At 37.8% G+C, this 24299-nt stretch overlaps 4 protein-coding genes and 1 pseudogene across 6 annotated transcripts; 2 read left to right on the forward strand and 3 right to left on the reverse strand.

The window, feature by feature from the left end:
- Positions 1-555: 555 nt before the first annotated feature.
- LOC114731936 (uncharacterized) lies at positions 556-9150 on the reverse strand (annotated as a pseudogene).
- A 2054-nt stretch (positions 9151-11204) lies between these two features.
- Positions 11205-13484, reverse strand: LOC114731928 (uncharacterized protein At4g08330, chloroplastic-like). The gene is made up of 2 exons (XM_028919187.1): positions 13075-13484; positions 11205-11781 (listed from the first exon to the last, which is right to left on the reverse strand). The coding sequence occupies exons 1-2, from the start codon at positions 13158-13160 to the stop codon at positions 11385-11387; spliced, it is 483 nt and encodes a 160-aa protein (XP_028775020.1). The 5' UTR covers positions 13161-13484; the 3' UTR covers positions 11205-11384.
- Positions 13485-15102: 1618 nt separating this feature from the next.
- On the reverse strand, positions 15103-15736 carry LOC114731931 (uncharacterized). Its single transcript, XM_028919189.1, has 2 exons — positions 15311-15736; positions 15103-15281 (listed from the first exon to the last, which is right to left on the reverse strand). Exon 1 carries the CDS (start codon positions 15673-15675, stop codon positions 15337-15339), a length of 339 nt encoding a protein of 112 aa, XP_028775022.1. The 5' UTR covers positions 15676-15736; the 3' UTR covers positions 15103-15281; positions 15311-15336.
- Positions 15737-17129: 1393 nt separating this feature from the next.
- Positions 17130-19175, forward strand: LOC114731927 (V-type proton ATPase 16 kDa proteolipid subunit-like). Its single transcript, XM_028919186.1, has 3 exons — positions 17130-17310; positions 17853-18138; positions 18797-19175. The coding sequence occupies exons 1-3, from the start codon at positions 17235-17237 to the stop codon at positions 18927-18929; spliced, it is 495 nt and encodes a 164-aa protein (XP_028775019.1). The 5' UTR covers positions 17130-17234; the 3' UTR covers positions 18930-19175.
- Positions 19176-19943: 768 nt separating this feature from the next.
- On the forward strand, positions 19944-22206 carry LOC114731929 (acetyltransferase At1g77540). 3 transcript variants are annotated; one of them, XR_003738947.1, is made up of 4 exons: positions 19944-20091; positions 20272-20556; positions 21276-21404; positions 21552-22206. XR_003738947.1 is itself a non-coding variant. In XM_028919188.1 (3 exons), the coding sequence occupies exons 2-3, from the start codon at positions 20284-20286 to the stop codon at positions 21345-21347; spliced, it is 345 nt and encodes a 114-aa protein (XP_028775021.1). In that variant the 5' UTR covers positions 19946-20091; positions 20272-20283; the 3' UTR covers positions 21348-21507. The 3 variants fall into 3 exon arrangements, 1 of the variants encoding a protein (XP_028775021.1); XR_003738946.1 differs by having other exon boundaries at positions 19945-20091; positions 21549-22206; XM_028919188.1 differs by lacking the exon at positions 21552-22206 and having other exon boundaries at positions 19946-20091; positions 21276-21507.
- Positions 22207-24299: the final 2093 nt, after the last annotated feature.

The raw sequence follows: 24299 nt of genomic DNA on the forward strand, positions 1-24299 counted from the left end.
AAAATAAATCAATCAAATGTGGACTATGTAAATAAGATATGGATGATTCAAACCGAAAATAGTACAAAAGATTGGGTAATTAGGCTTGGAGGTTGGACTGACAACGAAGAAGCGACCAGGTCACATAGATGGAGGTAGAGGGTGGCTTGGGTGTGAAGAAATTGTGTTGTTTCTCTCCCCCTGGCTTCCCTGCTCCTAACTCCATGAATTTTCTTTCGATTCTCCCTGAGTATCCCCTTCCATCTGACAGCATTTGTTTTCTTTTTCTGAATTGCTAAGTTGTATGGATATACTACCTCCCTTCCTAATTATAAGACCTCGTTTATAGTTTACAAATGAGGTCTTAGAATTAAATTAGTACCAAAGGTAGTATTTTGCAATGAGACTCTGTGGCTGAGCATTTCCATTAGTAATATAAGCATTTACAGTTTCAATTGCTCATTGTTCTAATTCATTACTCAGTGTTATAACCATTTGAGGGGGTGAATTCATCACAAATAACGTCGCGTTCAATTGGACTATCTCTTCTAATGGACATCGACCATGAGTTTTCCATGCTTTGCAAGGACGCAATGTTCATACATAGGTAGACAGATCGATGGGAAAGAGGGAAGGGAAGAAACATATAAAAATAAAGCTCAAGAAATAATGAATAATGAGTGCCACTATATGAGTGTGGCTTGCATGGAAGAACACACTTTATTTTAATACGTACGGACGAAGCGACCTGCAGCTAAAGAGGGATAGGTCACCACCGAAGCATTTCTGTAACATGCCATGTTCAGGGGAATGGGTGGATCTGAGAAAGCCCCGCTTGAGATTAGATCAAAGATGACTTTGTTTGCTGCCTCTGTGTAATGAACTCCATCCCAATTCACTCGAGTTGATGGTGTTTCACACGATCCCACAAAAATGTCAGTGCCATTCGCAGTAACCGTGCCTCCACATATAACACTGCCAAAGTTGTACGGCCCTCCATATCCACAACATGCCACCAGTGGCTTCTCAAATCCTATACATTCGATATTAAAGTCAAGTCTTGAGTCTGTGCATAGAGATGTAGTCATTGTTAGCTAGTCTTACCGTATTTCTTTGGGTTGCTGAACAGAGAATATTTGGCAGAGTAAATATCTACGTATGTGATTGCAGCTAGGGGGAGGTCTTTTCGAAGTTGAAATGTTGCCTGCTTCAACTTGTAGTTGAAATGTTGGGCTACTTCGTTATAACGCTTTGCACAACCAAATGCATCCCTTTCAGCAGATAAAAAGTTGGCTAAAATGTAAGGGAGGCATCCAATGGGTCCTGTATTGTGTATCCAGAACGACCTAGCTCCCAAATTGTATATGCTCTTCGTCATCGAGTTCCATCAATTGAGAACAAAAAAATCAGCAGGAAAAAAGGCCCAAGCATGATCCAAAATTGTAATATTGGGATATATAATTACCGTAAGATTGGTTGAGAAAGCATTGATCATATCAGGTACGGAAGCATTGACTTGTTCTACAGTTTTATTACCAAAAAAGCCAGCGCCCAGGTCATTCTGACCGATGTCGAATGTGTATAAAGCTTCAGCAAAATACTTTTCTTTGGGCATCAGAGTTGTGAATATTCCTCCTGCCAAACAATTTCATACAAATCCCAAAATAAATGATTGCTAGTGAGAATCGAAGAGCACAAAACAGATCATAATGATTCATATTAATTACCTTGGTGTCGAATAAATTGTGATCTGGGTATGAATTCTTTGAACTGAGAGTACTGGATATTAAGGTAAAAGGGACTGAAACCACCCCCTGTTGGTATGATGCTAGGGGGAAGTGTGATCGTCGATGCTGCTGTTGCAAAATTTGCTCCATGTGTGAAGTTCGTCCCAAGAGAATCAAGATACGCACTGAGATAAGGGAGTCCAAAATTTTGAGCTGAAATTACACAGATATTCATGAAGCCAATAATTCCAAAATATTAAATTATTTTCTAATGGATGCATATTGCAACATGGGAAATTACCTTCATTCTCTACTTAGACGAAATGACGGGAAAAATGGTTTTGTCGGAAGCAAAAATATTTCACTGGGTGTACTCCAAAAAGTTGTACAAAAATATGATTAATCTCTGCGCGTCATTTGGGCCTCCACCCAAAAATCAAAAAAATAAAAACCTTTTCACTTGTGTAAAAAAAAAAAAAAAAAAGTTAAAGTAGCTTTGAATGCATTGATGCTCTAATCAAACCACCACTAGTGCCGGCCCTTCTTCATCATCAATATCATCTGTATTCCAGTCTCTAACATCGCAGAGCAAAGGCACATACTTTCTAAGCTCAGGAGAAATGAAAGGCATGCTTATCTAATAGAAATTCGAAATTGTGGCTGCGTGGGTATTTCAAAGACGAGGGTATATATGTTACCACTTAAATTGATGAAATAAGAAGCCCATCTCAGAGAATATGAAAGCAAACATGTGCAGCAGAAAGTGAAGATCAATTGTTAGACAAATACCTATGAAATCAATTACGAGACGGCCATCAGATAACCTTCCTGCGGGTCTGTGAAAATATGTCTCACCATATGGTGGGGCCAGTGCTTCAAGTGAAGCAGCGAAGCCACCAGTATCGGAGTTAGAATCACCAAAGTTAAAGATGGCTGGAAATTTACAAACTTCAGTGGCGGAAACTGGGTTCAACAACGTGGTTGCAATACACAGCAGCACCAAGCAGCAAGGCAATGAGAAGGGAAGCTTGGTAGAGCTAAGAGCCTCCATTGGTCAAAACACAGAGAAAAGAAGGAAGTTAGGGTCTTTTTATGGTTCTGACAATGGTTGACTTTTTGTCTTTTCCCATTGTTTAAGCCTTCCTTCACTAATGAAATAATATTATCGGTTGCTATGGATTCAAACGGAAGAGAAAAAACAAAAAATAAATAGCAACGGTTCTAAACTTATCACGATTTATGATAAAGTTATTATTAGCGCATGTCATGATTTTATGATAAATATGTTCTTTTCCTGAGTTCTGAATTCTCAGGCTTATGCCAAAACAAGCTTTGTAGGGTACGGTAAACTCTTTCTCCTTTTTCAATACTTCCGAATTTTCATGGTTGAATATGCTATTTTAATATTGCATTTACATTGTCGATTTCTGATCAATCGGAGTCAAACCATGCCTGATTGAAAGAAACGGATTAACTTATTCATATGGGACTATATTGACAAAATTATAATGTGAATGAAAAGTAAAGCCCACCAGATTAAGCGAGAAAAAAAATGTTTTTCCCCCAAATAATTATGCCAGAGATTTTGAATGATTCTCAACACGGGAGACATGATTTTGTATTTTATTCACATTATTTATTTATTTTTAAAGTAGCGTCTTCCACTTAATAATATACTTCGCCGTCGGTATAGTTAGAAATATATAAAGATTGATCTGGTAACGATCACAGCAATGAATATTGTTATGAATGATGCACCATATGTTAAAAACTTATTCGACATAAACGGAGGCAGTGACTAGCATATTTGGAATCACTGGAATCCTTTTAAGGTGTAATACTGTTAACTATGGGGGAGATGACAAGTCATGTTCAGTGGGGTTGGAGGATGAGAGAAAGCTCCAGAAGAGATGCGATGGAAGACGAATTTGTTAGCAGCCTCTGTATAGTGAATGCCATCCCAATTCACTCTCACAGATGGTTTCTCACAAGCCCTTCCATACACTTCACTTCCATTCACCACTTCTGACGACCCACACCCTACAATCCCATAGTTGTACTTCTCTCCATACCCACAACATGCCTCCAATGGCTTCTCAAATCCTGCACACACACATCCACATCAGCAATGATATAGCAGCAAATTAATCAAGTCTGTGCACAAAAATGTTATCATATATCGATTTGGCTCACCATATTTTTCTGGGTTTCTGTAAAGAGAATACTTCACAGAATACACGTCAACATATGTGATTGCAGCGGGAGGAGAAAGGCTTAGCCGAAGTTTAACTATGGCTTCTTTTAATTTGTGGTTAAAGTATTGAGCCACTTCGTTTGGAGCCTTTGCACATCCAAACTCATCTCGTTCAGCTGCTGGGAACTTGACCAAAATATAAGGGAGACAACCGATGGGGCCTGTGTTGTGTATCCAAAGATATCTTGCTCCCAAATGGTGTACGTACTTGATTTTCCAGTCCATCAATTTACAAGAGTTAAATTAGTCAAGAATAAGACTCAACCATAATTCAAATATATAGTTGTTGATGATGAGTATTGAACTACCTCAAGATCTCTTGAGAAATTATCGATTATATAGGGTACAGAATCGATGACTTCCTTTATAGTCTTATTGCCAAAAAACCCACGGCCAAGGTCGTTTTGACCAATATCAAATGTGTACAACGCATCACGAAAGTATTCATGTTTTGGCATCAAACTTGCAAAGACACCTCCTGTGACAACGCCAATATGAGTTGTATGTTTCAGATTAATAATAATGAAAAGTAGTTCAAAATATCAACTGACACCATTGTTTACCTTGTTGCCTAATAAAATCTGATTTTGACATGAATTCCGTAAACTGATTGTACTGTATTTCAAGGTAGAAAGGGCTGAATCCATTTGGTTGAGGTAAAATAATGGAGGGGAGTTTGATTGTTGATGCTGAAGTTGCGAAGTTTGCTCCGTGTGTGAAATTAGTCCCCAGCGAATTGAGATAGGCATCCAGATAAGGAAGTCCAAAACTCTCAGCTGAAATTAGAATTGTGTATTCATATTACTTTTTTATTGATGATTATCCTGTCAATGTATCATTACTATAGGGCAACATTAGAGAGCAATTATCGAGCTTATCCAGAATAAAAGTAATGGAAGTGGGGGAATGAAAGAATTAGAGCAGAAAGCGAAGATGAAAAGAATAAATACCCATGAAATCGATAATGAGACGGCCATCGGAGAACCTTCCAGAAGGTCGGCGAAAATAAGTCTGGCCATATGGTAGGGGTGGCAACCAAATGGAAGCAGCAAGGCCACCAGTATCGGAGTTAGAGTCGCCGAAGTTAAAGATGGCCGGAAATTGACAAGCTTGAGTGACCAATACAGGGTTCAAAGAAGATGTGGCAGCAATACAAGCATACACCAAACAAGAGAACAATGGGATAACGAACCTCGCGGTGCAGGGAGACTCCATCGGCGCCGGCATTAAGTGACAAGAAGGAGCCTTTCCTGAACCGGAAGACGAAACTGCCGGGCGATCAGAATCAGACAAGGGTCCCCTGCATTACTTACTACACAGTCACTGCAATAATTTTAATCGTCTCCTGCCAACGCCCTCCACAGCTAAGGTCGTATCCCCAGAAAGAAACCATGACGTGCCTTATGCAGCTTTCTCTCCCGAACGATCCAACGGCCGGGAGGGTTATAGAATTTTGATATGCAAAAGGAAGATGCAGCATCACGACGGATGAGGGATTGAGAAAATTAATAAAGGATTTTGGACCCAACAGGATTTTAATGCTCTTAACAACATTGCTTGTTAGGATAAACAACCACTACCACAGGACATTCCCAGCTCATAGGTGTTTGTATTATTGCTTATTAGCGTTCGAAATTCGTAGCGTCCACGTTGGATAAGGTTGAATGAAAGGCCGGTTCCCATCATCTTAGGCTTCTAGACCCCTTCGCCACAGGCCCTGAAAAAACAATCTGCGTTTTGATGGCTAGACCAATTTTGCTTTCTTCTCTTTTTTAATTAAAGGGCCCAGCCCAGCCATCTCCCAGCAGCTTTCCCCATTTTGAGTTTTGTTTTATCTTTCAATGCTTTTGCCTATTTTTTGCCATCGTTTTATGTTTCAATCTTGAGCTTGCCACTTGTATTTCAAGAAGAAGAAAAAAAATCTCTCCAGATGCGAAAAAGGGGCCTTTCAAAAAATGTTGACGTACTCCTCCGGTCCTTAATATAGGACTCAATTGTTAAGTTAGTTTTGGTTCTAAATATAAGACTCATTTATCATATTTATCAATTTTCTCTAAATTACCTCTATGGATACTTCCTCAATCATAATCAAGTAGAAGAGAGAGATTAGGTATTAAAAAAGATGATTATGATGTTTTAGGAAAAACGTATCACATTTCTTATAATTAACTAACTTACCTAACTTTCTTAATCTAATCAAATTAGTTAAATAGGTCTTACATTAAGGACCGGAAGAGTATTATTTTACAGGGAAATAATTGAAGAGATGTAATATCAATGCCGGTTCAGCTAACGAAAAGGCCCGGAGACTAAATGAATGCGGTAATTTTCAAAAGTGTCAGTGCAGTTAGTGAAGGGCCGCTCAAAGGAGAGAGAAAAAGAGGCAGTCCGATGATCATTAGAATGGTTTTAGCAGTCGCATTGGATTCTGTTCATCCATTCCTTTCGCTCTTTAGCGCGTTCGCCCATTTTTTATCAGTGTTTATTGCAATCACCGTGGAGAGGTTGCCGACGCACGTCTTCTCGGCCCCGTCGTTGCAACTTGCAAGTTGCAACCAACCCCATGTCATATACTCCTACTTTTGAGACTTAATTAATTAATTTTTTAAATAGATATTTTTTTAATCATGTCTGTTTGAATTACTAGTTAATAGTAACTTTTTAATATATATATATAACCATTATAGAGAGTACTTAAGGATAAAATAGTAGATAAATATTAAAGATAAAGTATATTGAATCTTATATTTAATATTAAATTGAATATTAAATTAGAATCTAAAAGTAATATAATTTTCTGAGATCTAGTAAGTATTATGTGATGAGATTCAATTGGCATGAGCTTTTCAGAAATAATTTAATTTCCATATTTACACATTCAAAGCCTCATGCTTAAAGCCAACACAGCTCTTTTCATTAGAATCAATAGTTATTGGCGTTGGTATTGATGCTTCAATTTTTAGCCGCCCAAGGAACAACAAAAACATCAGCTCATTTGACCCTCCGCATTACCGCATCATTAGCTGCAATCGGCAAAATATTTTGATGACCACGATCTCGTGTCATGCTGATATCTTTCAAGTGATTCACATGTTTGAGCCCATTTTGATGACAAGTGAATTTAAATAAGCGAATGCATTCACTAACCTTCAATCAATACTATATTACCTCATTGCTGTCTCCAACTTTATCCCACATATATCTGTTCCCTCGGCCCCTGATCGATTCATAAATATAATTGAAACACATCCACAGACTGCATTAACAAAACTATCTCAATCAGTTTCTAGCCTGGAAGCAAAACACTAGTAGTGAAACTTCTTGTTGAAATGTCTTTGGCAGGCCATAGTCAGGGGAATGGGTGGATCAGAGAATGCTCCGGTGGAGATTTGGTTGAACACGAACTTGTTAGCCGCTTCTGTGTAATGAATCCCATCCCAGTTCACTCTCACCCATGGCTTTTCACATGATCCAGCAAATGTTTCAGTACCATTCACCATCCCTACTCTTCCACACTGCACATTCCCATCGTTGTATTCCCCTCCATACCCACAACATGCCACTGTTGGCTTCTCAAATCCTGCAAATCCATCCACCCACGTCACCACGTATATCCTTTGTACATAAAAATAGATCAAAGCGATTATTTTTCATTAGGCTCACCGTATTTCTCTGCGTTGCTGATCAAAGAGTACTTGACAGCGTAGATATCTACATGTATGATTACGGCATGAGGAAGATGTTTTCGAAGCTGAACTACGGCTTCTTTCAACTTGTGGTTGGACTTCTGAGCTAACTCATTGTAAGGCTTTGCACAACCAAGCTCGTCTCGTTGGGCTGATGAGGACTTGACCAACATATAAGGGAGGCACCCGATGGGTCCTGTGTCATATATCCAGAAATTTCTAGCTCCCAGATTGTATATGTTCTGATTCCCAAGTTCATGAATTTAGAAAAAAAAAACAGAATTTATTATGTTAGTGAAAAGCCAGGCATTAATTAATGCATTATCGAAATAGACAATAATGGGACGGGTATTAAACTAGCTTAACATTAGTTGCCAAGCCGTTGACTACATCTGGTATAGAAGCATCGATTTCTTGCAGGGTCTTGTTTGTCATAAATGGCAGCACCCAGATCGTTCTGACCGATATCAAATGTGTACAAAGCTTTTGCAAAATACTTGTCTTTGGGCATGAAGCTTCCAAATACTCCTGCTGAAAAATCAGAGTACTTGTTCATGCATGGCTGCTAATTTGTATGCATCAAGCTTTATAAAGTTATAATATGTTACAGACTACTGAGACTAGTGAAAACTCGAGTTACTTAAAAATTATTTACCTTCATGTCTAATTAATTGTGTCTTGTTTTTGAATTCTGCAAATTGATTGAACCGCAGGTCGAGGAAGAAAGGACTGTATCCGACAAGGCCACAATGTGGGGTCTTGATTGTCGATCCAGCCGTTGCAAAGTTTGCTCCGTGCGTGAAGTTGGTGCCCAGAGAATCAAGATATGCACTAAGATATGGGAGTCCAAAATTTTGTGCTGAAATCGTAAAAACAAACAGATCAAGGTTAAAAACAGCTTCATTTTGATAGGAAAATACAATTATATACGTTGCTATTATTAAATTCCATTGTGCAGAATGAGATTTGGGTTCATACCCCAACAAAACATGCAGTTGGCTTTATAACAGAAAGAGTATCATTAATGAAAGCAGCTTAAAATCGAATGCGAAATGCAAAGTCAAAATCATGAACCTTGGAATCCTCTGTATGCCATATTCTGCAATATTATATAACAAAGCAGAAAACCAAAGACAATTTGGTATCCTCAAAATGAGAATGCGCGGGGTAAATTGTTAATAATGAATGCATCACGGGTAGAATTGCTTAACCAAAGAGCAAGGCATTAATGAAGCGTTAGAATACCAATGAAATCGATGATGAGGAGGCCATCGGAGACCTTTCCCGAAGGTCTGTGAAAATAGGTCTGCCCATACGGTGCCTGCGGTGCTAAAAAGGAGGCCGCCGTGCCGCCGGTGTCAGAGTTAGAGCCGCCGGAGTTAAAGATTGCAGAAAACTTACAAACTCGAGCGCCAAACGCAGGGTTCAACGTAGTTGCCAAACACAAAACAAATAAACCAGAAGGGTATGACATGGGAAACTTGGTGGCGCTAGAAGACTTCATTGGCCCGATTACACTGAAATCTGGGGTTCTCTCTGTGTGCGTGTGTGTGTGTGTGTGTGTGGTACCACAAATGCTCGACCCTGTTTTGTGATTACTAGCAAAGCCCTCGACGTACGCAAACACAAAGTTGCATTGCGTATTGGAATGAGGATGATATATAGCCTCGATTCAATTAGAGGCTGTACTATTATTGGGAATTTGTTGTTTTCAAGGCTGTTAATTAATTTGAAGGACATCAAAGATAAGTAAGAGAGTGATTAGAGTCGTGACAGTACAGTCGCGAAGGCCGTTATGAATGACATTATATTCCTTCCTGATCATACGAGGTTCGATCGGATGTTACCAGATAGATAATGGTAACAACGCAAAGCAGATCTGAGCTGACTGATCTCCTTCTTTCATTGGGACAAAGAAGCACTACGAACATTACATTATATTTATTACTATACCTTGAATAGAAAATGATGATATCAACAAATTTTACTAAAAAAATACTATCCCCAATCTTTAATACAAGAGTTAGTTGAATAATTTAAATATATTAAAAAAAATTAGTTAAGTTAGTTATTTATACTAAATACTTTTACAAAATAGTATTGTTAATCATGTGTATATATCAACGTTAATCATGTGTATGTATTAGTTAAAATTATCATTTGATGAAACATTTAATACATGTAACCATTACAAGGACAAACTTGTAAAAAAAATAAACAAATATAAAAAATAAAATAGATTGAGGTCTTACATTTATAACCAAATTAAATGTCAAACTAGTCTAATATAAAGTGGGGGGTAGTAATATGTAAATAGGAATATTGTTTGAAAATTATTAGAAGTGACCATAAATCATGTATACATATAATTATCTGAATTTTTATTTACAATTGATCGTCTTTAGTAATATGATTTGGGCTTTAATCGTCACTATTAAACAAAAATTTGAGACACAAATATCATTTCTCCTTAAAAATATGCCTGGTAGCATGTGATTCTTTTTTTTTTTTTTCCTTTTCAGTTTTATTACAAAATATATTGGTTGAATGTTTTATTTGAATAACCAGATTCCAAATCGCGGCGCCTCTTATAGAACAAGAAAATAAAGAATGGAAATTAAAGCAGGCATGCCATTAAAGGGAGGCTTTTATTATCATCCAACACACAAGAGCGCACAAGCAGGGTAAGAAGAACAAGGCGCGAATTTATTGGGAGGCCTACGACACAAATTTATTTTTTAAACGGTAAATGCCTTCGACATAATTTTGCATGTTAATTAAAAAGCTACAGCTCTTCTCGTATTCGGTATTTCAGCAAATTAAAGCAAGAATAAAAGGCAGAGTCTTATTCAACACGCTATCGGATCTTAAATGCAGGTATTTCTTCCTCGAAACTAAGCCCAGTACTTCTTGAGTTCTTGGTTCTATGCTTCGTCCGGATTGATAAAAATAGAATAATGCCAAGTTTTGGCGGTTCCCGTACCCCGAACCATGATGCGGACCGCATAGCTCTTGTTGCTTCTGGGGATAAAACTCTTGAAAAAAACATAGAATAAAGAGAATAGGAGGAGATGAAATTAAAAGAAGAGAAAAGGGAAGCAAAAATGTTTTCTCTTGGTTTATTTTGATAGATAAAAAAATAAAAAAGGTATGATAAAATCGACATAGGATTTTCATGTCTCTTTAAAAGCGAGAACATATATATTACGTCGCGTTGTCCAAAATATAATACTTTATCCTTTTCCAAAATTTCTTTGCTTCTGGGAAAAAAGCTTTGGAGAAAACATGTCAGTTCTATTGATTCTCCGCTTATTTTTTCTGTTCCTTTACCCCTTCTTATCATCCCACATCCCCACTAGTTCTTCTCCCCACAAGAGATGCAAGGGAAAGAGAGAGGAAGAAGAAGAGACGAGATCCTCCTGGCACTAAATACCTTGTCCCGCACGGTTATACTGAACTATACAACTCCTATTCCAAACAAATCAACATTTTATCTTCCAGTGATGTACATTTTAATCCAATTTCTGAAAATCCCAAATACGTGATATCTTCCGGTTTGCTTCTTACGACTCATGTACACATTAATCAACAATCAATAACTTTCCTTCGAGAAGGAGGAACACAAAAACCTTACCATAACGTTACGTACACTATTTACTTCCTCTACGAATCTTCTGACCGCGGGGGGCATTATGCATTAGCAGTATAGAAGAGAGGAAACAAACTTGGGCAGAAACGTCAAGCCAAAACAGGGGCTCCACATTCCTCAGAAGACGAAGGCTGCAATGCACGGATGCGAATGTCATACTTCATATGAGGGGATGCTTCGTTGCTTAAGGATGGCTCTGTTCCATCAGACACAAGAACAAGGGTCGAACTGTGACCGTTGTACGCATTCCCAATATGGTTACCGCACTTCCTGCAAAGGAGCTTTGTTTTTCGTCGAAACAAACCCCAAGAGTGCTTTGAGAAATGGGGCACGCATTGAATCTCATCAACCTGCGTAAATCTGCTTTCATCAATATTGAAGAATGATATTATACCTCGTTTTATGGATTTCCCGTATTTCGAACCGATGGTTGAGGTGTTCCGGTTGGAGGATGTCAGATTCAGCTCATATCCACAAGCACCGCAGCTGCCAAATCAAACAGAAAGAAAATAAGATACAGTAATTGCTGCAGAACGAACCAGAATGAACAAAAGAAAGTAATTGGAAATACAAGATATGGCTTCTTTACTTTGAGAGTGGAATGTAAATATAGAATCCCTCCCTACATTTTCTAAACTAGGACACTCAAACCAGCCTAAATCACATACTCTAGTGAAAAAGAGGGAGAAAAAGCGATTGCTACTATCATACTCAGCTAGGAAAAGGAGGAAACCAAGCTTTCTCCAATTTAAGATGTTTCCAAAACGGGACTGGAAGACCCAAATTAAGCATGACCTTGCTTGTTTTTGTCATGACGATTTGATCACATTTAAAAGTAATGTCCACAATCCAATCTTTTTTCATTCTTCTGCAGACAGATAATGCATAAAAGTGGCATTATGATAGCAGCTTACACCGCATCCTTCAAATTAACAAGATCAATTATATCACTACAAAATCCAGAATACGAACGAAGTATAGATTTTCCCGCCCTTCGAGATCAGGAGAAGGGGAAAACAACCGAAGTTTCTCTCTCAGTTGATAAAGAAGAAATTGGTCTGTATCTTATGTTGAAGATGTGATTTTAAAGTCACCCGTAAATGCTTAAATTCCGGAGTAGTAGATCATTGACACAGGTAAAGACTTGATGTTCGTTCTGTCTCTATATTTTCTCTAGTCTGTTGGTAATTTCTATCCCTTGTGGTTGAATTAAAGAATGGGGTGATTTGGTTTCTTCTATCCGGCGCAGCTGCAATACATATTTAAAGGCATGTTGGGCGATTCAATGATTATCAATAAAATGCCATCTGAACAGAGTTTTCAAAGCATTTACGTTCTGTACGTTGTTTATCTAAATTTAATTTTGCTTCGAGCATCATCCATGTATCCCTTATCATTATATGACGTGTTCCTACTTCCCACAAAGATTAGCAAAGACCTACCACTCATGGAAAAGGCCTCTTATCTTGTGATCCTTATCATCAGTCATAATTCGCAACACAGGAAATTGAAATAACAAAATAGAGCCCTTAAAAATCTCATTCACTCTTGACAACGACAACTGCGTTTGACACCCCCCAAAATCAAGAATTCGATTCAATTGCATACCAGTATTCTGAAATGGAATTTATTACACTTGAAACACTAACGACTGAAAGCCAAAACGGAATTCAGATTCCAACTTCCCCAACGATTTTTTTTAAAAAAAAAAATTGATCAACACATTTCGGTAGAGCAGAGCAGAATCTTGGAGAGAGGGAGGAAAGGGAGAGACTGAACCTGTAACAGACATCTCTCTGAGAAAAACATGAATAGGAAAATGTTCGATTCTGGTGAGCATCTCTATTAAACACGGATTTCTCCATCTAATGTCAGAGATCAGCAGCTTGAACGGCGACAGCGACGGTCAACGCGAAAGAGCGACAGCGACGAAAGAAGGAAATGGATTGGAAGTTAGCAAGAGGAACGAGCGTGTCTCAGGCGATTGGGTGAGACTTTGAGCACAGAAAGTAATCCAAAGCACGCAGCTTTATGATGGAAGATTGCTACCCAGAGCAAAGAAGGAAGAAGACGATGATGAGCGCAAGGGTAGGGAAATTAAAGACGGCAGTGGATAACTGTTTAGTGGGGTTTCGATGTTTTCTTTCCCTTTGCCTCTCAATTCACTATTCGACATTCATTACCCTCACGAAAACATGGTAACCAAAAACAAGGGGGCAAAACCTTCTTAACCAACGTAACTTGGAGGCGAAACCGCAAAAGCACCAGAAGCGAGTGGCATCACCCAAAAAAAAAAAAAACCGTACTTCTGCACCGGCGCGATTAAATTTTTGTAAATTTAGGTGTTTGTTTAATTAAATTCTACTATTAATATGCTGTCTCATGTCTTTAGTATAAAAGTTAGTTAACTAAATTAAATAAATTAAAAAAATTAATTAAGTTAGTTATTTGTAACAAATAGATATTATCTTTCCTAAAATGTCATTATTAATCATATGTATAATTATTATTTGACGAAACATTTAACATATAATAACCTTGAAAATAAATAAATAAATATGAAAGATAAAGTAGATTAAAGTCTTATATTTAAAATCAAATTAAATGTCAAATTAGCTTTTATATTAAAAATCAGAAATAGTATTGTAATATGTATAATATAATATAGTTTTGCAAGTATTGTACTTTTTATAAAACCTAAATGGTTCAAAGAGGTGACTTGGTGTTAGGTCGATTGTTCTCCAACCATACATGACCATGTGTTTTCTATTTTATTTTATATGGATTTATAATTAAATGTTACTATTTCTGTCCTTAATATAAGACCCAATTATTGAGTTGGTTTTAGTCCTAAATATAAGATTCATTTTTCATATTTATCAATTTTCTCTAAATTAACCTTATAGATATTCCCTCAACTATAACCAAGTAGAAGAGAAAGATAGAGTATTAAGAAAGATGATTATAGTATTTTAGAAAAAACGTGTCATATTTCTTATAATTAACTAACTTACCTAACTTTCTTAATCTAATCAAATTAGTTAAATAGGTCTTATATTAAGGACCGGAGGAGTATTAAATGTTAATATTTAAAAAATAGAACACATAGTCATATATGATTGAAATCTTAACACGATAGATATAAGAAACTTGATGTAAATATTTTTCTTAAATTTTATGCTTTGAAGGAAGCTCGTGTCCTCTGGAAAGCCGCTTCACACTGTTTCGGAGTTTCCTAAGATGCTTAGCATTAGCTCCAAATTTCATGGATGCATTCATATTAACATGGACGCTGTCCATCCGCCTGCTCCGAGAGCAAAATGACCCTTTGGTTTTATTGTTTAATCGGCTGTTTGGATCAGCTGTGGAGTATGACCATTCAGCATATAAATGCATATCCTCTGTAAATAAGGGTCGTATTCAATGCGTCTACCATAGTAAGTGATAACAAAAACAAATATTGAGGCTTTATGCTGCTCTTTCTTCACTCTAATAAAGCATTGCCCGTGGCACTTGCAGAGGCATCCCCTTGGGCCATGGTGGCACTGCTAATTGATCAGAGGCAATCCCCAAATTCATGTCTCTTTGCAAAAATAATCTTTGTTCTAACACCACCACCATCTCAACTGGTGGCTTCACCTCACCACGGAAACAGCGGGGCATCTGTGGTATCGTGTAAGTATAGGCTGCTTTTTTTTTTTTTCCCAAAGATAATTTAGAGGGTCCTGAATGATTCGTGTTCATACGACTTCAGGCATTACTAATGAGACAGTCATAAATTCGTTGAATAATTTTGTCGACCCGTAATTTTAAACAAACGCAAGCGATGCAGTCAAGAAGGATCATTAACGAAATTGGCACAAGACTCGCATGAATCTTATTTACATAATAAGCATTGGGGTCCATATAATCGGAATACAACACCAGTGATCACACCTAATCGCTTCTTAATTCCTATTAGTTGGAACCGAACGACCATTCCAAAACTCCCATATGCAGTCAATAACAGCCAAAACTCAGACAGAGGGAATAAGAAGTAAATTACAGTTCGGAGCCGCAGAAAGGGCAGAATCTGAAGTCCGATTCCACAATCCGGTCGCAGAATCGGCAACGCAATACATCGGAGACTTCCGGCGGTGACGTGGTGGACTGGGGCGGCGGTGGCAAGGAGTAGGATTGAGGGAAGAAGAACTTGCAGTTGTTACAATACAAAAGAGGCTCCTTGCCGGGCCACCGCCATACGGGAACGAAGAAGAGCTTCAGCACCTTCTCGTATTCCACCAGATCGGCCGGCGAGCTACAGTTTATACATCTGCCCACACCCGATTTCAGCACCTGACGCACCTGTTGCTCCAACCCGCCAACGAAGAAGAAGAACATCTCCCCCTATCAATCGTTAAACACTGCCGCAGGGTTCAGCCTCTCACTCTCTCTGCAAAAGACGGCTCGCCGGTCGCGTTTATATCGTTATTAAATATTCTCTGTTCTCCTCGGTTCTCTCGAGAATTCTTGGGCAGTTGGGCCTTCTCTTTTTCTGGACTCTGATAATGCTCTCAAAAGTATAATACTCTTTCTGTCCTTAATATAGAACTTAATTTTTGAGTTAGTTTTAATCCTAAATATAAGATCCATACTTTATACTTATCAATTTTCTCTAAATTACCCCTATGGATACTCCTTCAACCATAATCAAGTATAAGAGAAAGGAGGGGTATTAAGAAAGATGATTATGGTATTTTAGGAAAAATGTGTCACTTTTCTTATAATTAACCAACTTACCTAACTTCCTTAATCTAATCAAATTAGTTAAATGGGTCTTATATTAAGGACCGGAGGAGTAATTAATATTAATGATTAAAAAAAAATCGACCATAAAATTTATGGAGAACCGCGTGAAAGGCTCCAGCATCTGTGCTTTTAGCCTCATTCTCGTTTAATATTTCCTTTTTCTATTTCCAAGTTATTAGTTACAGTGGTACAAGACATGTAGTTTAAAGCGGTGCTCTTGTGTGTTTCTTTTGGCCATCAGGTGCTATTATGTTTAACGTACATCATAACTTTCTTTCTTGTTTTACTTCATGGTTTTCCTATTTGTCATAAATATAATTTTTTATATTATTATCTAGAATTTACTATGATTTAAATATACTTATATAATTATATATTAGACCATATTGTTAGACAAATATAAAATATCATAAATAAGCCAGAATTAAGAAGGGGTTTCCTCGGTTGATATTGGCAATGAGGCCCAAAATCAAATGGGTTCTGTAGATTGAAGCTGTTTGGAAAAAACAATGGGCTTTGATGTAGCCCAATCAGAAGCGATGCAAGAAAGACCTATTAGGAGGTGTTTGAGTAACTCTAGAAGCACTTTCAGAAGTATTTTTTGACAAATCGAGACAAATTTCTCTACATATTTACTTCGTATACCGAAAAGCACTTTTGAAACTATAGTTTTATTCTTACCCAGACACTCCCTTAAAATGTGTCGCTACACAGTACCAAAAAAAGGGTGATGGCAATGGCGTCCCGTTTGAAGCCTCTTTTTTTCCCTTCTCATCCTTTTTTTTTTATTATTAAATTAACATATTTTAATAGTTTAAATTTTAATTTTTTATAAACTATTATAAAAAATTTTAAATTTTAAGAAGATTTAAACGCGAACTATTAAAATATTAACCTAATGGTAAAAAAAAAAAGAAAGAAAAAAGAAGAAGATAGAAAGGGAGGGAATGAGGCTCAACAGTTAGTAAGTAGGGGACAAGGGTATAATGGTAAATGAGACGGCTGGGCGAAACTTCCCCCATTCCCCGTGGCTGGCGCGATCATCACCCCGATTCACAATTTCCCCCTCAATCATTGAAACCGATCTCTCTCGGCCTTCGTCATCCCTACCACAAAGAAAGATCCCTCTGCCTCTTCGACAGTGATCAACGATGGCAGGTTTCAGCGGTGACGAAACTGCTCCATTCTTTGGCTTCCTTGGAGCCGCTGCTGCCCTTGTCTTCTCCTGTAACTTTCTAAACTTCTATGTAAATGCACTTGGGCGTAATTTTATGGTTTTCGGGCTGTTTGGGTCAAAGAAATATGCAATTAACGAACTTGCCATTTATGATATTAATTTTATGTTCCGTCTTGGAAGTTGAGTAAAGGGAATCCGAACGATAAATTAATTTCATAGGGATTTTCGCATTGCTGACATCGTGGAAGCTTATGTATGAAGACTAGTACTTGTTAGCACGTTTCACTTTCAATAACTGGGAAACTCTTTCCTATTCGATGATCAGGGAAACCATGCGTCACCCTCTCTTTCGATTTGCGCTTATTCGAGTTACTTTAATCATTGATCCCTGTGATATTGTGTTTCTGTTTTATTGCACTCCGCTCCCAGAAAACAACGCTTTGGAACAGATAGCATTGAAAATTTGCAGTCGAGTGATGTTGGGATTGTGTTTTCTTGTACTCTGTACTAATCCCAGCAAACAACGATTTGGAATAGATAACAATGAAATTTGACATGCTTAGTTTTTTCCCCCACTAAACTTCAATATCAGGTATGGGAGCCGCTTACGGAACAGCAAAGAGTGGAGTAGGCGTGGCCTCTATGGGAGTTATGAGGCCAGAGCTCGTCATGAAATCCATTGTCCCAGTGGTAATGGCTGGAGTGCTGGGTATTTATGGATTAATCATAGCTGTTATTATTAGTACAGGAATTAACCCGAAAGCAAAATCTTACTATCTCTTCGATGGGTATGCCCACTTATCGTCCGGCCTTGCCTGTGGCCTTGCCGGACTTTCTGCCGGAATGGCGATTGGAATTGTTGGTGATGCTGGAGTTCGGTATGTTTTATTTTTCTTTTCTTTTTACAAGTATTTTTCTTACTCTATCCTTTTCTTTTTCGGTCTCGTACTTGATTTTGTAAATAGCTTGATTACATGCAGTCCTGGACCTAGAAATAGAATACAGGTGCAAACAATGGTAAGATGAAAAATTGATTACTGAAGATAAACTGGGCTTGTCAACCATATGAAGTGTAAAATAAGACTATGTCGACTCCTGGTAAAACTTCAAGGAACCTACTATTTATCTTCTTAATTGGAGGTATTGGAGGAATATCAGAGCATTGCTGTCATAGTTGCTGTATGTAATTGGTAGCAATTGGCACTTCGAGAGACAAGTTGCATATGAATGAATTTAGCATCAATTGAAGGAACTTCGTATGTTTGAGAATTGTATTTTGTGCAACTTTTGAGTAATCTCTGCAAGCATTTTGCGTTTCTGTACGCTTGTTTGGCACTTGAGGCCTGGTAGTTTACCTATTGCATTTCTATGTTTTCTGATGCTTTCATTTCTGACACCCAATCGTCGTATTGCTTCATCTTCTTATCTGTGGGCGTGTGAGCATCTGCGCACCTGCCTGTGCTCCATTTTGTTTCCCCTTTTAATCACGTCATAGATGAAAATCCTGAGGTAGGTATTTTGTTGCTGATTTTTCAGGGCGAACGCCCAGCAACCAAAGCTGTTCGTGGGAATGATTCTTATTCTGATCTTTGCGGAAGCTCTGGCCCTCTACGGCCTCATCGTGGGTATCATTCTGTCATCTCGTGCTGGCCAATCCCGTGCTGATTGAAATTAGGCCGTATGGGGTTATGCCGTTATAGTTGATAGCCGATCAGTAAATCTTTTATGATGTACCATAATTATGCATTTCTTGTGACTGCAGTTTATTATAACTATTTTTTTCAGGAGACACGCCCTGTATCTTATACGCGGATTCCAACAGTTTTTCCGAGTTTTGATTTTCCTGCGTCTTATTGTTATGATAGGATTTCGTGACTCTATCTATCCTATTCTGAATTTCTGATTTTCTCCATCACATTCTGCCCCGAAGTTAGTATCGTTAAATACGTAGGCATCATGTTAATCAATTAATACGGGCAGTCTGAAAAAGAATTAAATATCAAATATATATTTTTATTGATCTTAATTATATTTTTAATTCATCTCTAGAAGTTATTATTGTTGAATAGTTTAGGAATACTTGCTTGACCTGCCATTAGGTATGGAAAGGTGAGACAATTTGAAAAATGATCAATGGAAAAGTTAACTATTGCTTGTGTAGCAAAAGAAATTTTTATTTTTTGGGTACATAATTAAGATATATAAGAATTATTGGTGTTTTTATACTAATTATTCAACAGCAATTATTCTTTATTATTAACTTTTAATTCTAATTATGCGTGTGCGGGGGTAACATTCTAGTATATTACTGGAGTCTTTTTCATTTCTGTTTTTTAAGTATTATCCTCACGTGTATGCGAATATCAAGCCACCCAATGTTGTCAAGTGAATGTCAACACACCAAATGGAGATAGGCTACAGCTAACGAAAGCCGAAGGAACGATTGCAATATATGGACTATGGTCTCTGAGGTCTCCGTTTATTTTTTGAAGTCGCTCCTGTTTTTAAATTTTTTATCACTATCGGTCTCAGTTGATAATTTTTTTGTGCTAATCGTTATTATTTTAATGGTATTTTGTTAATTAACGAAAGGGTGATGGGATTGGAAGCGTGAAAAAACATCTTGTGTATGGAGATGCGTATTGCGGTAAATGAATCGCTTAATCCACCATGCCGTCCTGGTTCTCATGTCACATGCGATGCAAACAGGCATCTCTATTCCCTCGTGCCTCCTTTTGCCATTGCGTTTACCAATCTCTTTCCTTCCTTGATTAAAAGCGTCCCCTTCCCCCTTCCTTGTTTTGCCATCTCGCGCTCTCCCCTCTCTTTCGGTGGGTTATCTTTCCCTCTTCTCCTGTCAATCGTCACTCTTCTCCCTCGAACACTGCAATTTCCCTTATTTATTTTTGTTTTACTCAGTTTTTGCCTTGCCTTGCCTTGCCCTTAATCAATTGAGGTTTTGACTTTTGATATGTGCATAATCAATTGCTTGATGTCAACGCACAACGCAGACACCGGGGGCAATGGCAGCGACGACCAAATCGGAGGGGCAGAGTGGCGCCAAGGCTGTTCCGAAGATAGTTTTGAACGAAAGACAGCACAAGTTCGAGACGGAGGACAAGGAGTCGTATATACAGTACGTGCTGAGAAATGATGGTAAGGTCATGGACTTGATCCACACTTTTGTGCCCTCTTCCAAGAGGAGTTTGGGCTTGGCCTCTCATCTCTGTGTTGCCGCCTTTCGTCACGCCCAGTCCCATTCCCTCTCGGTTATCCCAACCTGTTCTTACGTCTCTGTGAGTTCGATTTCTTCCATCCCCTTTCCGTGTTTGTTTCATTTACACTGCACAACTACAGCGGCAAGTGTGTTAACTGTTCTGACCCCCCCCCCCCCCAATTTACCTATTAGAATTATGGAAGACCCATAACTCAGTAACTTACTTTACTTGAAAGCGTAACCTTAAATTAAACTGCTTGTGCACAAAGGACGATCTTCCCTTTCACAAACAAGATAGGTCTTATGGTCAGAGCTTGCTATCCTTTCGTTTTGTGCAGTCTCTGTATACAAGACCAGTTTTTAGTAACTGACAAATATTAGCATTTATAATATTAAATCTTAACTGGCCGGAGCAATTCATAAGAAATAGAAAATACTTGTTTAGTTATTGGCATCAGTTATCATTGTAAGCTTGAATCTCGACTGGGCCATGTTTCATGGTCATCATTTCAGCATTCAAGTTATTTAAGCATATTCAACATTTCATGTCCCCACAGAGCATCGGCTCATCCTGCAATTCACCTGTGGGATAGCTAGTTTGGTTTAGTTTCGTGTCATCGTGTCTACGATTTTTAGCAAGTTCCTGTGTTGATTTTTGGTGTGAACCAATCATCTCTGCTTTTCAGAGTTAACTATATCACCTCCTATGTGCCAAAGTTGCGGCTTTAAACCTGCATACCAAAATGGTGTGAGTATGAGTGTTTTTATTCCTTGCGTGACGGATGATGTTGTTGGCAGGACACGTTTGTTCCGAGGAACCCATCTTGGAGGTCTGTCTTGTACACAGAGGGCGGAAAATCCAATATGTGAACTCAACAATCATTGAGCTTTGAAATAGATGTGTAGGCTTTTTCTGAAGCCTTGAATGTAAGTTGTGGCATGATGATGCTTTTGGACCCTCATGTAGGGGGTGTTGAAATAAATAACTCGGCGTTTATTATATATATAGTTAAAATGAACATTTGTGTTATTGAGTATTGCTTGTCTTACTGGATTCTCGGGATGAAACAGTAGGGAGCTCTGCAAAATTCTTGTGGACTCAATTCTCATGACTTTGCCGGTAATTGGACAAGAGATCACATCTCCACCACCAGGGGTCAGAACATCAATGTGGACCAGGTATACAGGGGAAGCTAATAATTAAACTTACAAATTCACTGCTAAAATTGGCCAGTCTAATTAATTCAGTCCAACAGGCGATGTTAACACTGTCCAAGAAAGGCATGGTCGAATGAGAATTGAAAGCCAGATTCGAGGCGGGTGGCAAAATATCAGGTTCAGGGAATATAATCCAGCTGGTCACCGCCATATACACATATCCGCGACAAGCACCTTCGACTAACACAAGTTGTCGGTGTTATATAAAGGCATTCATGCATCATCTCACAAACATACCACATGTTTACTCTGTTTTTGCCTTGTCATCTTTCTGTATACCTACTTACTAGATTGATCAACCTTTTTAATCTGGTCAACACCCCTTGTAGCCGCTTCTTCCTCTTTAACCTATGCAGTATGCATAGTCCCATTCTCTGTGTGTGTGTGTACATACTACTCTTAATTTTTTTAGCAACTTGTAAAGCTTGCTGTCAAACTATATTTCACTGTTAGACTGTGAAGATTGTTAGAACGATACCAGCTCAATATTATTGTTGGTGACAATCGGTTATCGGAAGAGCAGAAACATGAGAGATGAGGAAGAAAGCGGAGAATAATTTCCTGCAGGTTTAAATGGCCTGAATAAGTATGGTTAGCGAGACAGGAGATGTTAGTGTCGGTCATTAATTATATAAATTCATGTTTCGGAAGAAGCTCCCACGGAACTCATTTTTCTATTTAATTGTCCAAATAATTTTTAATTTTTTCAATTGAGTTTTTATAAATACTTATTCAAACACAAATCATATCATACTAATTGATTTTTACTCTAATTTTAATCATGAAAATCCATCAGACTAGAAGTCAGTTTTGCCCAACACCAATCCAAAAACATCTTTAACTTTTCTAACTAATTTTTTATAAATATCTATTTAAACATAAATCTCATTACGCTGTGCCAACTTATAGTTAGCCCGCAGCCTTTGAAAAGAGAAAACAGGCATAATTAGCAAGGCCCGCCTAACATACGAGTGACGGTATTCAGTGGTTAAAGAATGTCGGCTTTTCTGGGGGATTATAGAAGGGCTAAAGCTGTGCTGGAGACTGGGACTAAGAAAAATCATCATTGAAGCAGATGCAGAAGTCGTAATCAGACAGATAAACAGCAACAGTGAAATTGCAGGGGACCCATTCCTCACGAAATACTTAAGAGAACTGATGAAGCAAGACTGGCAGCTGAAGTTCCAACACGCATACAGGGAAAGCAACAGATGTGCCGATAAATTAGCTAAGAAAAGCGTTTACCTGGAAGAAAGCTGGGTTCTGTGGGAGTCACCGCCGAGTGATTTTGTTGACATCCTCCACAAAGACGCTGCAGGAATAGTAATCCCTAGAGGATCGGACACGTAGTTTTTTACTCACTCTTTTGTCACCGAAAAAAAAAAAGAATGTCGGCTTTGGCAAAAAGAAAGAGAAGAAAAAATATGTTTTGCTATTTTCGACATATTAAATATGTTTGGTGTCAGTTCTCTAATGCTATTTTTGACATATTAATTTGAAGACCCACCATTTTAGAATATTGGTGAGACGGTGGTCGGTGGCGTTTCATATTTAAAGGCTTTGATGGTGCCCTCTTTTGACTGTTTCATGTCCCTGGCTTATGTTGACGTGATTCGATATTTCATTTGAAAAAATAAAATAAAATTGGATATGATCCAAGCGTTTTCCGGCCCCACCACCATGTGCGCCAAAATATGTGCTTATTTTATCCCATGACTAGTTGGCTCGGAAAACATAAAGAGCGCACAGACATCACTTATTGTGAATTAATCCCACAGATCTCTGACATTCGGTGTAATTATCTTCGGAAATTTTTTTTGGCTCTCCTCGTGTCGTGTGTTACATTAAATTTGCATGGATTTCATTTCTATCTTGAAAACCTAAATTAACTTGACTTCTCTTTGGAAAAAAAAAATTGTTCTTATTTCCTTAAATTCTTGTAATTTTCTCTTTATTTCATAGCAAATTTGTGTAGAATTTGAAAACGGAAAAGAAAATCTACGTCATTTCAATAAAAACCTGTGAAGGTTTATGTAACTTGCTTTTTAGAATGGGTACGCGGGTTTCGAAAAGGGGCTGAAAGTTCTCAATAACTTTCAGTGTTCTTTCCCTCTTGGTATGAGAGGGGCTGTTAAAGCTGCTGATAAAAATGCAGCATTGGTATCAATGTTTTAAAAGCCGGACCGGAAGTCGAATCGAAAAGATCAACGGGTTATGGTTCAATCGGTCGGATCGGTCGGACCGTTTGGTCAGACCGGTGATGCAATAATTAATTTAAAACAATATTATATACATATAATTAGTATATATGAAAAATATCAAATTATTAAATAATTTAGAAATGCATTTAAATAATCTAAAATTATAATGAAATCATTGAAAATGGACTAAAACCTTATATATTTAAATTTATGTATGTTTAAAATATTTAATGATATTACAAATTATCAATTCATTCAAATCAAAATATTTTTTTAAACGATAGACCAAATATCAAAACAAAAAGACTAGCGACTCACATTTTAACACCACAATATATGAAATTTTCAATGAAATAATACTCTATGGTTATAAATAGTCTAAAAATATATTAGGATATTTAAG

Source organism: Neltuma alba, unplaced genomic scaffold (genome assembly GCF_004799145.2).
Source record: "Neltuma alba isolate B1F8T4 unplaced genomic scaffold, ASM479914v2 tig00012864_pilon, whole genome shotgun sequence".
In the NCBI taxonomy this organism is placed as follows: Eukaryota; Viridiplantae; Streptophyta; class Magnoliopsida; order Fabales; family Fabaceae; genus Neltuma; species Neltuma alba.